Source organism: Balaenoptera musculus, chromosome 17 (assembly GCF_009873245.2).
Source record: "Balaenoptera musculus isolate JJ_BM4_2016_0621 chromosome 17, mBalMus1.pri.v3, whole genome shotgun sequence".
In the NCBI taxonomy this organism is placed as follows: domain Eukaryota; kingdom Metazoa; phylum Chordata; class Mammalia; order Artiodactyla; family Balaenopteridae; genus Balaenoptera; species Balaenoptera musculus.
In genome coordinates, this window is record NC_045801.1 from 41,772,672 (window position 1) to 41,786,245 (window position 13,574).

Genomic DNA, 13,574 nt, shown 5'->3' on the forward strand with positions numbered 1-13,574 from the left:
AGTTTCTTGCTAGTTCTTCTCAGCCCGAATAATCTACTGTGTGGTTAATTCACTGCCTACGCTCAAAACATAATTTTATCCACCAAACAAGTAATCATCAGTTGTATCCTTCATGCACATGCACACTGAATAAATAAGTAAGCAAACAAATAAATTTCAGATCAAGTCAAATAATTCACAGGTTTACTGACAATTAATTTCATGTTACATTACGATAAGCCAAAGAGTTTACATTATTTTATAAATATTTAAATTGGGGGATTGCCAAAATACTTTTTACTATTTACTAATAAATACCATTTATTCAGCCATTTCCTTTGTCAATTATAAACTGAAATAATACCAGTATTAGACTACAGAAAATTGCATCAGATGGCATTGTAAAAATGTTTTACCTCTTCTATCATGTTCCTTTTGGTAGAAGATTACATATTATTAAGTATATCACGCTTTATTTTGTTAGAATACTGTTCCAATATAAGTATCCTACACACACATATAAATTTATCACTACCTTATAGATAACATATATTTTCATCTTATGAAAAATCTAATTTTCTTACCTCTTTCCATAAGCTGAGACCTATTATAGTAGGGACAGCCATGCTCAGAATAAGAGCCTAAAATGTTAAAGCAAAAAGGGTTATGGATAAATACATTTCAGAATGTACTATAGAGGCACTGACTCTATGACCAATCAAATATTCTTACAGTTTAACAATTTCAGTCAGAGAAATTGGAGTCAGCATGGAACCTAGTTCACAGAGTGAGATGGGTGAAGAATAATAAATTTTATATCAAGCTGGAGACAAAGTGAGAAATACATATTTGCAATATAAATTTAAGGCAGAACATAAAAAGGGTAATGCACATCGCAATATTTAAAATAGTAAGTCAATATTTGACAATTTTTCCAGGAATTTAACTTATGAAGAGCTTACAAAAAACATTGAACTGCTATGAAAATAGCTAACAACAACAACAAAAAGACAATGAATTAACACAGGAAAAATAGCCAATATACATCAATATACTACTATGCTAAGATAAGAATGCATAAAAACCTCCAGAAAAAAGACTGGCAAAATACAACATGACTATCATTAGAGGTGATTTATCATCTTCCTACCAAAACCTGTTCTCTTCCTATTGTCCTATGTCTATTGGTGACCCCACAATCCAGTCACACAAACCCAAAACCTAAGAAACATCTATGACTTCTCCCTATTCTTCATTCTCCCATACTTAATGAGGCACCAAATCTTATTACTCTTCTATTTTTTTCACTTCAGTGTAGTACAGTATTAATTAAATGGGCTTTGGAGCTAGAAGAACCCGGGTGTGAATCATGGTTCTTACACTTACAAGTTATGTGATCTTGGGTGAGTTATTTAACCACTTTATGCCTTAGTTTCTTTGTCTATAAAATACAGATAATAAAACTTAACTAACAGGGTCTTTGTAAGCTTTGAATAGCATGTGAAATGCTTCAAACAGTACCTGACACATAGTGAGCTCTCAAAACAATTGAAGTTTTTACCGTTTCCATCCTCCATGGCCTGTACCTGGGTGACAGCCCCCTTCCTGATTCCAGTCTCTCACCCTTAAGCCTATCCTTCACAGAACTATAAGGGTGAGCTGACAGAAAATGTAAGGCTGACTCTCTCCCGCCCTTGCATAAACATGTCAATGTCTTCCTACTGCCTGTGGGATAACACCAAGCAGGACAGGACACTCTAAGGCCTCGATGACCTTACCCTCCTAGACTTCTCCAGTCTCATTTCTTGACCACTCCTACCTCACATTTTATGTGCCAACAAAACTAAATATATCGTGCTTTTTCTTTACCTCTGTTTTTATTCCCTTTGAATTCATCAAACGGAATAAAAGGTAATCCCTAAAAAAATTGAATTAATTAGCCCTTCTCTGTTCCAACAGCACCCTATCAACACTTCTTATCTGTTTTTATGACTGGGAGACTGTAATCCACCTGATGAAATTAATCTCTTTGTTTTCTCTTTTTTTTTTTTTTTTTTTTTGGCCGCACCACAGGGCATGCAGGATCTTAGTTCCCCAACCAGGGATCGAATCTGTGCCCCCTGCAGTGGAGGCACAGAGTCCTAACCACTGGACTGCCAGGAAATTCCCCTAATCATGTTTTATTTATCTTTTTATTGCAAGCACATTACACATAGCGGGCACAGTGTAAATGTTCCATTCTCACTGAAAACATACCATAGTTCTAAATCAAACTGAGAAAAATATTATCAAAATTAATTTTTGAAAGCCTCTCACATTGATTCACTTATATTTTTACCTTCTATTTTTTAAGTAGTCTGCATTGAAACACACTACTTTTACAATCAGAAATTATTAAAAAAATGTTTTCCATAGACTCTTTTTTTCTACCTATAAATCATAATGCGATTTACTCATGCTATTATTTTTCATAAATTTATTTATTTATTTATTTTTGGCTGTGTTGGGTCTTCATTGGTGCACGCAGGCTTTCTCTTTCACGCGGGTGAGTGGGGGCTACTCTTAGTTGTGGTGCGCGGGCTTCTCATTACGGTGGCTTCTCCAGTTGCGGAGCACGGGCTCTAGGCGCGCAGGCTTCAGTAGTTGCAGCAGGTGGGCTCAGTAGTTGTGGCTTGTGTGCTTCAGTAGTTGTGGCATGCAGGCTCAGTAGTTGTGGCTCATGGGCTCTAGAGTACAGGCTCAGTAGTTGTGGTGCACGGGCTTAGTTGCTCCACAGCATGTGGGATCTTCCTGGACCAGGGCTCGAACCCGTGTCCCCTGCATTGGCAGGAGGATTCTTAACCACTGCACCACCAGGGAAGCCTTACTCATGCTATTTTAATTGTATTCATGTGGTTCCCATTTATATAATTCAAAGAGAAACAAGAACTTAACACAAAATAACAATGACTCACCAACAATACTGGGTGTACAGTTCGTAATCGAAGCCACTTGAAAAGTGTCATCCAAAGTTCAGGAGAACATACACCAAATGCTGCTAACATGCACACATAAGGAGTCCAGAGGTATTTCAAGCTGGAAAAGACAAAAAGAGTCATACATGAGCTATCCTATAAACATCATTATTATGGGATTTCTCTTTTGAGTTCTTTCGTAATACTCATGAAAATACCACAATGTTGAAGGAGAATGAAAAAGCTTAGCCTCTAATTTTCAGCAACATATTGTTACTCACTTCTTAAATAATCAAGAGACATGTGGGTTACTAAAATGAGGATAAAATAAGACATTAATATAGATGAGGTGTAGTAAAATTGTACTGTTGGAGAGAATATAAACTGTTATACTTTTTCAGAAGGCAATTTGGCAGAACCTATAAAAATTCTAAATACCCCAAGACAATCCCATTTCTAGTAATCTAGCCTACAGACATATTAGCATAAATGTATAAAGATATACATGTGCAGTATGTTGTTTTAATTGCAAAAAAAAAAGAAACCTAACTATCCTTCAACAGGTACTGATTAAATAATAAATCCTTATGAAAAACAAAAAAGCAAACTGCAAAATTTTATGTATACTGTTACCCTAGTTTTTTGGTGTTTTTTTTCCTAATGTACATATATGCAGTATAGCCAAAAAATAACATCTGAAAAGATATTGCTGACAGTTGTGGCCTCTGAGGACTGGGATGGAAGGATTTTCATTTTTTACTTCATACATATCTATATTATTTGGGTTTGTTACACAATCTGCATTATTACTTTTGAGATTAATTTTTTAAAAACAGGATTGAAAAATTGGGGCCCTTAACTTAAAGAGATTAAAAATCCAGGTGTACAGAAAAATGAACTTGTGCAAATAAAAGGCAGGACCTTACTTTAAGTTGTAACTTGTAGAGGAAACAAAAGAAACCCATCACCCTAGGTGATGGTAAAAGCTGAAGACAGAAGAGGAAGAGTTTAGAAAAATTTGTGGATGTCATTGCTTCACACAGATTATCAAGGAAAAATAACAGCTCAGAAGATAACTTTTGTAGTTAAGACTAAGGAAACAATAAGATCCTTCTAAGATATATTCTTTGATGACAAACTCAAAAGAGACTAGAAGAATATGAGGCCAGAGTATAAATGTGAACTATTTTGGTTTTATAAAACAGCAGAGCTATGAAATGGGGAAAACAAAGTAACATTCATCTAATAAAAATTTATTGATCATACACTTCAGGGTGACCAAAGTACTAGAGAGGAAAAAAGAAAAACAAGACATGGCTACAGCCCTCAAGGAGGGCTTTATTAAGATGGAATAAAACTGAACACATGGGAAACAATTAGAAAATAAGTATAAAAAAATTTATATAAGGTCTAGGGTGATATGAAAGCAAAAGGACCAATTTGAGAATGTACTTAAGGTTTAAAACAATGAATACTGAATCAGGCTTTGAGAGAAGTAGTTGGATGTATATAGAATACATGTTGCTAAGACAGAGGAACTGCATTCGTTTCCTCTGGTTAACCAGTATCTCCTCCAACCAATAACTTCCCCATTTCAGAAAATACCAAACCTATTTTTCCAGTCAGCCAGAAACAATACTAGAGTCTGCTTTATAACTCCAGGAGAGACTACTCACATTGAACTACATGTATATGACATCCCTTGGAACACAAGCTCTCTGCTCTAGACATTGCACCATTGTGCCAATCCACTGATTTCTTCGTATCCAACCCCTCCTTACCATTTTATTTCAATAGCCAGCTAATTAACATCTCAACTTTTAAATTCTCTTCCAATTCAACCAAATGCCAGATGAATCCTTTTCAAACATAACTATGAGAAGACATGTTCTGTTCAAAAATCTTTAGTTTCCCAATACCTACAGAAATAAATGAAAACTCACCCAAATGGTTTTCAGGGCCCTCTAAAATATGGTCCTGACATACCTTTTCAGTTTCTTCTCCTACTACTTCCCTAAATGATTAGAGTTCCAGCCAGAGTTTGCAGAACAATCTCAGTGTTTCCATCCCATAAAGCACACAAGTTTCTCCCTCCTGGTAAAACTGCACCCCTCTCTAGTTGCTGCCTTAGCCTCTGATTCCCTTTATAGCCAGACTTCTTGAAGTCTACACTCATCTCTCTTTCCTCACTGTCTTTTCTCTCTGATCATATCCTTTAAAAACTCTTCCTTTGGCTTCTGAATTGCAACTCTTCCTAGGATCCCTCCACCACAGTCCCTGCTACTCCTTATTTAGTTTCCAATTCCCAAATATCTTAGTTTTGGCCCCTTTACTCCATCTCCATTGCTACTCACTTCTAGATTCTACTATGATACCTTCTTCACTGGTTTATCTTCCTCTAATCTTGTTTTCCTCAAACCTTTCTCAATCATTGCTGCCAGAGAGATTTTCCCTAAAAAAGTAAAGTTGATGATGTCAAATTTCTGCTTAAAACACTTGATCTGTTCCCTGCTTATTTTTCCAGACATGTCTCGCTATTTACCTCACATTCATCCCATAGTATTGGTTCCCCAAAAATACTTCTTTTTCCCAGATTATTATACACACACACACACATACACACACACACAGGCACATGAGAAAACTGACAGCCTGGCCAATCTCTATCTCTCAAGACTGTGGCCCTGTTTAGAAAATCTCCCTTAAGCTGATTTCCCCTACCTACCTTCCACAAGTGAGTTAGTACCTCTCCTCTGGATGACCAAAGCACCCTCTGTATACCTTTCTCATAGTATTTTACTTTGTTCTAGCTCTTGGTTTACTTATCTAGAATAGGAACTCTTTCAAAAGATTCAAAAAGACTAGATTTCATATCTCTCTAATCCCTACTGCCTACCTGGTAGAGTGCCGGGCACCTCCTAGGGGACCATGCAAGTTATCTGCATGAATAGATGATCATGTCTTAGAGGTCTAGTGAGTAAATTAGAGAATTAAGGACCAATGATAGAATAATGCAGATTACATGTTCAAAAAAGGGATCTTGAACTTAAAATGACAGATCCAACAATGAAGAATGGTGGGAATAACAAAACGTTCTTTTTCAGAGAGAAATAAAACTGGGGAAGGAGGGGAAAAAGGTAAACCATGCTCCAAAATTCTAGTACTACAAGGCAACAAGATGAGACTCAAACCCTGAATCACTTAAAATATTCATGGATTAATACACTTCTTCATCCTATTTAGGCACTATGGATTGCTAACTATTAGAGTGAACCTTATTCTCACTTCAAGTTTCCATAGAGATACCCCCTAGTCATGGGTTTGGCAGTCTGATAAAGTCTGTGGACCCCTTATAAGAAAACATTTCTAAATGCATAAAATACATGGGCTTACAAACGAAACCAATTATACTGAAATACTGATATCAAATAATAAAATTTGTATTTGTAATACAGCAATATTTGTACTTGTTTATTAATACATTAAATGCAGGTCTAATAATTACTATAATTTTGAAGTAGTGATGTATATAAACAATAGTCAAGATACCTGTAAAAAACCAATACAATGAGAAAATAACTATGCTTCGTGCTGGTGAAAGCACCACGGGTACTGCTAAAATGACTGTGATTCTGTATCTGTATTCGTAATTAAAGCAAACTTAAATCTTATACTATATCAATACTCTTCACCTCTCCCTGCTTTCATCCCCCTCCCTATATTTCAGAGCCTTAACTGCTCCTCCTCGTGGCAGCAATTTATCTGATCTGTGAGTGTGAGGTGACACACAGTTGAGCATGCTCAACCAACACTTATAGGCTTCTACATTTTGGATCTTCCTTTTGCAGCATGGGTGTATATAGGTGCAGCAGGCTTACCAAGGCTCTGGTCATTCAAGAGGGAAGGCCTGAAATTTAAGGACTACACTCAGTTTGGGGTGGAAGATATTCGAAGGCCTTTTGGTCACACATAAAAAAGAGTTCTCCAATGCAACTTTTATCAGAATCAGAATCATTCAGATGACCAAAATATATTTCTCATATATATTTGGTTTTTGACCACGGGTTTCTGGCTCACAACACCCAAAACCCTTGGAATTTCCTAAGTGCTGAGAGCTTAAATGTATCTTTTATTATGTTAATGAGGTGACTTTCAGAAAGCAGCTAAGAATGGGGACTGGTTGCCAGTGGAGCCAACCAGGCGATGAGAGGAGGGCTGGAACCTTCAGTCCTACCCCCTAGACCTCTGGGGAGGGGAGAGGCTGGAGGCTGAGTTCAATCACCAATGGCCAATGATTTAATCAATCGTGCCTATGTAATGAAGCCTCCATAAAACCCCAAAAGTACAGGGTTCAGAGAGCTTCCCGGTTGGTGAACATGTAGGGATTTCTCTCTCCTGGAGAGAGCATGGGAGCTCCAGCCCTTTCCCCATACCTTGCCCTATGAACCTCTTCCATGTGGCTGTTCCTGATTTATATCCTTTGATAATAAACCAGTAATCTAGTAAGTAAAATGTTTCTCTGAGTTCTGTGAGCTGCTCTATCAAATTAATCAAACCTGAGGAGGGTGTCTTGGGAACCTCTGATCTATAGCCAGTTCACCAGAAACACAGGTGACAACCTGGACTTGTAACTGGTTGTCTGAAGAGGTAGCAGGGGAGTCTTGTTGGACTGAACCCAAGCCTGTGGATTCTGACGGTACTTCTGGCAGATAGTGTCAAAATTGAGTTGAATTGTAGGATACCCAACTGGTGTCCAGAGAATTGTTTGTTGGTATGAAGAAACCTCCTCCCCACTTTGAAATTGGGTGCTCAGAACCATTTTATACTCCTATGTCTTATTTCTCATCTGAGTCAAACCTCAAAGAAAAGGGTATACTGAACCCTCACCCTCATAACACCATTTACCTCTCCTTCGCTTATCAAAGTTATAATTTTATTTTTGTGTGGTTAGCATCTGTCACCTTCATTAGACCATAAGTCACATAAGGTTAGAGATTCTTGTCCACCACTGTACCCCCAGCACCTAGCACAAAGCCTGGCCCTTGGAAAACATTCAATAGTTTTTGAACACATAAATTAATAAGTAAATATCGGTTCATTGTACTAGAAACACCTCTCTAAACTCCAGTTAGATTAAGGTTTTTTTGAGTTTTTATAGTGTTTTATAAATGTGTTCTTGAAAGTATCCACTAACTACCATTAGAAAGGACAATTCTTTGTAAAAACAAATGGCTCAAATATACACTTACCCTTCTATAATCATTGCAAGAGAGCCCAATAAAATAGTGTGAATCACGTGATAAATTATTTCTGGCCTTTCTCCAATTTGTCCATCTTCAAGCGTAACAGTTTCTTTCAGGGACTTACCACTACTGAAAGAAATGTGTTTTTTACTACTTCGAAAATATTTATTTGAAAAATCAAAGATCTTTAATATCTTCATAAAAAAAATACAGGTAGTTCTTAAAATTTGAAAGTATATTCTTCTGGTCAAATACCTAACTTACATATCTCCAAGTCTTTGAAAATGGCTTTTGAAACTTGAAGACAATTGCCTCAATAAAGACTAAACATGAAAGTTCAGGAAATATAATAAAAAAGATACACAGGTTCCTTTTCTAAGATGAATTATCACTAAACTAGTGATTGCTAAATCAATATAGTTAAATAATAATTTGAATTACTAAGTTCTCAAAATTAAGATACTACACACAACCTCCTTTCAAGCTTGATAAAAATATTTTTAAATAGTCAAACTTTATAATTTAAAATCACTTATACTACTAGTTTCATGTAAGTAGAAAAAATTATGCTTACAGTAAGTAAAAAATCTGAGTAAATTAGTGAATGAGTCTGTAAAAGTTTAACTGATTATTTAAATATTATTCCTGCATTAAAAATGGACATTACAGGGACTTCCCTAGTGGTCCAGTGGGTAAGACTCCACACTCCCAATGCTGGGGGGCTGGGTTCGATCCCTGCTCAGGGAACTAGATCCCGCATGCATGCCGCAACTAAGAAGTCCGCATGCCGCAACTAAGGATTCCATGTGCTGCAACTAAAACCCGGCACTGCCTAAATAAATAAATATGGATATTGCATATTTAGATGTATAAGCTTAAATTTGAATTTTATCTAGTTAACTTATAATGATATTTTACACACTGATAAAGAGAGAATTCAATTAGAAACTCTAAAACACACAAATATTGGAAGGATATTAAAAATAAGTTTTATATATTTCCATAATTTATTAGTTAGGAATATGATTGGTTCTCCCAGGTACTTACTTAATTCTCCTAAAAATAACTTGAATCATAGAAAAAAAACAAGTAATTAACACTAAAATATAGAAAGGTAATAAAGAAGACTGTGTCAATCGCAAAAAAAATTCTTGAGATGGTGCCTGAAGGGATTCTTGACATAGGAGCCAATTCATTGTAAAATTCCTACAGAAAACAAAAGCATGATATTAGAATCACAGATGTTTTAAAGTACTGAACTTAAAATTATTTTTTTCATCTCAGTAAAAACTAAGACAAAACTAAACACATTTCCTAAATCCATTAACTTACAACAGCAAGGTCATACCCTTTATAAATGAAAATAATAGCATTAGTAACCCTCCTCGACAAACTGCCCTAATAAATTTAAAACTACTACTTTTTTATGATCCAGCAATGTGACCATCTCTAGAACCCAATACAGTTTTAGGGGAGTTTTACTTTCTATTTTTACCTGGAAGATAACAAAAAAATTCAACTGTCTAACCTCTAAAAGCACTGTCCAGTATGATAGCCACTAGCTACATGTAGCTAATAGCACATGAAATGTGGCCAGTGCAAATGGAGATAGTCTTTAAAGCACAAAATACACCCTGGACTTCAAAGATAAAAAAAGCATGAAAAAAGGAATTTAAAAAATACAAAATAGGGCTTCCCTGGTGGCGCAGTGGTTAAGAATCTGCCTGCCAATGCAGGGGACACGGGTTTGAGCGCTGGTCTGGGAGGATCCCACATGCCGCGGAGCAACTAAGCCTGTGAGCCACAACTACTGAGCCTGCGCGTCTGGAGCCTGTGCTCCGCAACGGGAGAGGCCGCGACAGTGAGAGGCCCGCGCACCGCGATGAAGAGTGGCCCCCACTCGCCGCAACTGGAGAAAGCCCTCGCACAGAAACGAAGACCCAACACAGCCAAAAATAAAATAAATTTTAAAAAAAAATTAAAAAAAAAAAATACAAAATATATCTCAATCATTTTATATTGTTTACACATTAAAATAATATTTTTAATATGTTGGATTAAATAAAGTACGTTATTGAAATTCAATTCACTTGTTTCTTTTTACTTTTTTTAATGCAACTACTAGAAAATTAGGTATGCAACTAATGTCATATTGTTATTGGACAGCCCTGTTTTATATTGATAAATGTAACTCGACTAGGACCCATTTTAAAAAGAGGTATCTAATTATTAAGACAGAAATCGTAAAATTTGAAATGTAAGTTTTTTTGAGCTATAAGAGCCCGGATAAACTTTTTTTTTTTAACCCACACTAAATATAATCAACAAGCCTCCTAGTTATACGTAGATTTATCTGCATTCTCACTCCCAATCCATCTTCAACCTCCATTTAATCCTGAAATTCCTAGCCCTGGGGGAGGAGGTAAGTGATGGAATGATGTTCAGGAGTGCTCACGGATAGATTGAGAATGCTTCACAAATCACTGGGTTTAAACTAAAAGGTCAAAGTTTCACAATGTGCCAAACAGCTATACAACTGTATCAAAGAGGCTGCCATCAAAATATTTTGTACCTAGGACGAAAGCACTTTTTAAAAAAATCTGCCTACTAAAGTAACTAATTCTATAAGGTCTAATTCAAATTCCAATTTAATGATATTCTTTCCATAACCCCAGTCTCAATCCTTCCTTCCCCATATTCCCATGGTAATTTAATTATCCCTTTATTATAGTGCTTAACGCAATCTGCTATGTGTTAGATTGCAGTCATTTTTGTATCCCCCAGAGTACCTGGCCCAGTACCTTGCACATTAAATAAATATTTATTAACACTTCTTTACTGATTCTTAGAAGTCCGTCTCAACAGAAATGTTTCCTGAAATTCTGGTGAATTACAAATCCTGATATCCAACTGGCACATTTGCGCATAAGGCACTTATTATTTATACCACCCATGACATTAATTGTATAAAAACTATCTAATGAGCTGGCAATATTCTTAAGGACAAGATTAATAAGTTTTAATCTTAAAATACCCAGTATATTACCTTGTGAAGCCTAGTACCTGACATGAGGAACAAAGCGCACTATATAACGTCAACTAAGAAACACTGGACAAAAGCAGACCTTAATGCTAGGCTCATTCTAGAGTCTTCCAAGGTTAAAGAGAAAGTCAGTGAAAAGGCCATCAATTATGGAGGTCTGCAACCAACTTTTACTAGTTGCCTACTGAGTGTCAGGCCTACAAATACACCTGAAAAAGACATGGTCCCTACCTTTATGAAGCACATGGCCTCTTAAAGGATCCTTTTATCTTAGTAGATAGCCATATACGATTTACACTTCAGAAGATTTCTCCAGGGTTTAAGCCATGTCAAACACTTGGTTAGCTGATATATCACAACATAAAATTTCATTCACAGTATCTAAAATCCCATGGAATCCCAGCAAATGATTATAAGATTCTACGGTCTACTATATGAACTAGAGATATATATAGGTGAATATATATTTTCTGTTATGCAAATGGACTCTATCAGTACATAAAATCATTTATTTCATTTTAGATTTAAAAAATGCATTTAACCAACAAACAAAAGGTACAACACTATTTTTGAATTTAAAAAGTCAGCTTCTGGTCCAATCCACTATTATGACCAAAGGTAAGATTCTTTGCTATGAAATAAATATCTTACTGACCACCCCATTTTTAATGCCTATGCCCTTTTTTTTTTTTTTAAGTATAGATTTGGAGTATATCATGAACTTTTTTCTTTTTTTAATTGAACTATAGTTGATTTACACCCATACTCTTTGTAATATAACATTTTGCTGGTTAGTGGTTAAAATTTCCTTGGTTCTTTATTCATTTTAAATCTTTAATTTATTCTGACCTTAGATTGTATCATCATTCCTCATCAAGGAAAGTAGCCTCAACATACTGTGATGCTATTGAGGTTTAAGTATATCTAATTTTAAAAGACTTAAATGAGATTATTTTTTAAATGAGAAAAGTATTAATGTCTTATTTCTTCTAGATATTCTAATATCCCAAATTATTTTCTAAGTGGTATGTAATTAGGTGTATACTCCCTCCTTTGATTATTTTTGCTCTTTATCTTCTAAGTGGTATAGAGTTAGGTAAACTTACATAATCTAAAACTTACTTAGTCACATTTAGTCCAAATTTTACTTCAAGGAATTTCAGCATATGTCCATTTTCTTTGTGTGGGACAAACATCTGAAGGAGAAAAACACTAGTTACAACAAAGAACTATTAGCTAAGTTTATAGCAATATGCTTCAGTCCAATACTAGAACTAGAAAACACAGCAAGACTACAAAACAAAAAATATGAATTAAAAATACATGATGTAACTATGAAGCAAGGAGATTTATTGGCATAGTCAATCACATTACCTTATAGTTAAGCATAAAACTATAATGGGGTAGTAAGATTTTAACCTTATCCCACCTGACTTAAATAACTTACCCACTCTTTTGAATGTCTTTTACTCATCTGAATTTATTCCATATACTACTTAGTGTTAATTGGGTAATGATGACATTTTAAATTAAATGAAAAATAAAGTGTAATTTTTTAAAAGTATTTCTATAGGAAAGACTCAGAATCCTATTTTCTCACCTAATATACTAGGTATGATTATTGTTCAACTAAAAATGTTACTGCACAAACTCTATTACTTTGCTATCCCATTATTCCCGTTAAAATTTAGCCCAGTATATTTCATTATTCAATTTGCTCTACCACATGAATCTCAAACACAGAGTTACTTACCTTCATTATAATATTCAATGTCACTGTCAGAGTACACACCAAGTAAAAATTAATCACTTTCATTATTTTAGCCACGAAAGTTCCTTTCTTCACATTCAGCTATGCAGGGGGGAAAATTATATGAACAAAGAAGTGAGGTTTAAAAAAATTAACAATTTAAAAATTCACCCCAAGAATGATAAAAAGGCAATTCTAATTACCTGAAGGCACTTAGCAAGCATTAAGGCTATTACAAAACTTAATAAAGGAGATACCAATAAAGCTGAATTCTCAAACTGCAGTAAATACCCCAGAAAGAGAGAAAATATATAGATTTTATAAACTTCATGAACCTGTTGGGACAAAAATAAAATGAATGAGAATAAAATGAATTTTATTGTACATCTTTCACTAGATAAGATTTGACTACAATTATAAAGTAAATGCTCTACTATAATTTTGGACAGTATTATATTTACAACCATTCAATTCGTAGTTTTAATGCCATGGGATGTAACTAATTTATCACTTCCTTTTTAGAAAGAACTCTCCGCAAACAAAGTAAAAAGCTTTGAAACCATGGATGTCTAAATCAGACTGGAAGAACCTTCTTTAATCCCAGG

The 13,574-nt window shown here is 35.2% G+C and overlaps 1 protein-coding gene across 3 annotated transcripts in view; it reads right to left on the reverse strand.

Annotated features, from left to right (window-relative positions):
- DPY19L4 (dpy-19 like 4) overlaps positions 1 to 13,574 on the reverse strand; it is a 61,258-nt gene that overhangs the window by 11,801 nt on the left and 35,883 nt on the right. For 2 of the 3 annotated variants that reach the window (XM_036830485.1, XM_036830484.1), the window contains 7 exons: positions 13,173 to 13,304; positions 12,973 to 13,071; positions 12,342 to 12,415; positions 9,224 to 9,382; positions 8,183 to 8,305; positions 2,934 to 3,054; positions 564 to 620 (listed from right to left, as the gene is read on the reverse strand). In XM_036830485.1, coding sequence (XP_036686380.1) covers positions 564 to 620; positions 2,934 to 3,054; positions 8,183 to 8,305; positions 9,224 to 9,382; positions 12,342 to 12,415; positions 12,973 to 13,071; positions 13,173 to 13,304 — 765 coding nt within the window. The remainder of the gene's footprint in view (positions 1 to 563; positions 621 to 2,933; positions 3,055 to 8,182; positions 8,306 to 9,223; positions 9,383 to 12,341; positions 12,416 to 12,972; positions 13,072 to 13,172; positions 13,305 to 13,574) is intronic. The other variant, XM_036830483.1, reaches the window with a different exon arrangement.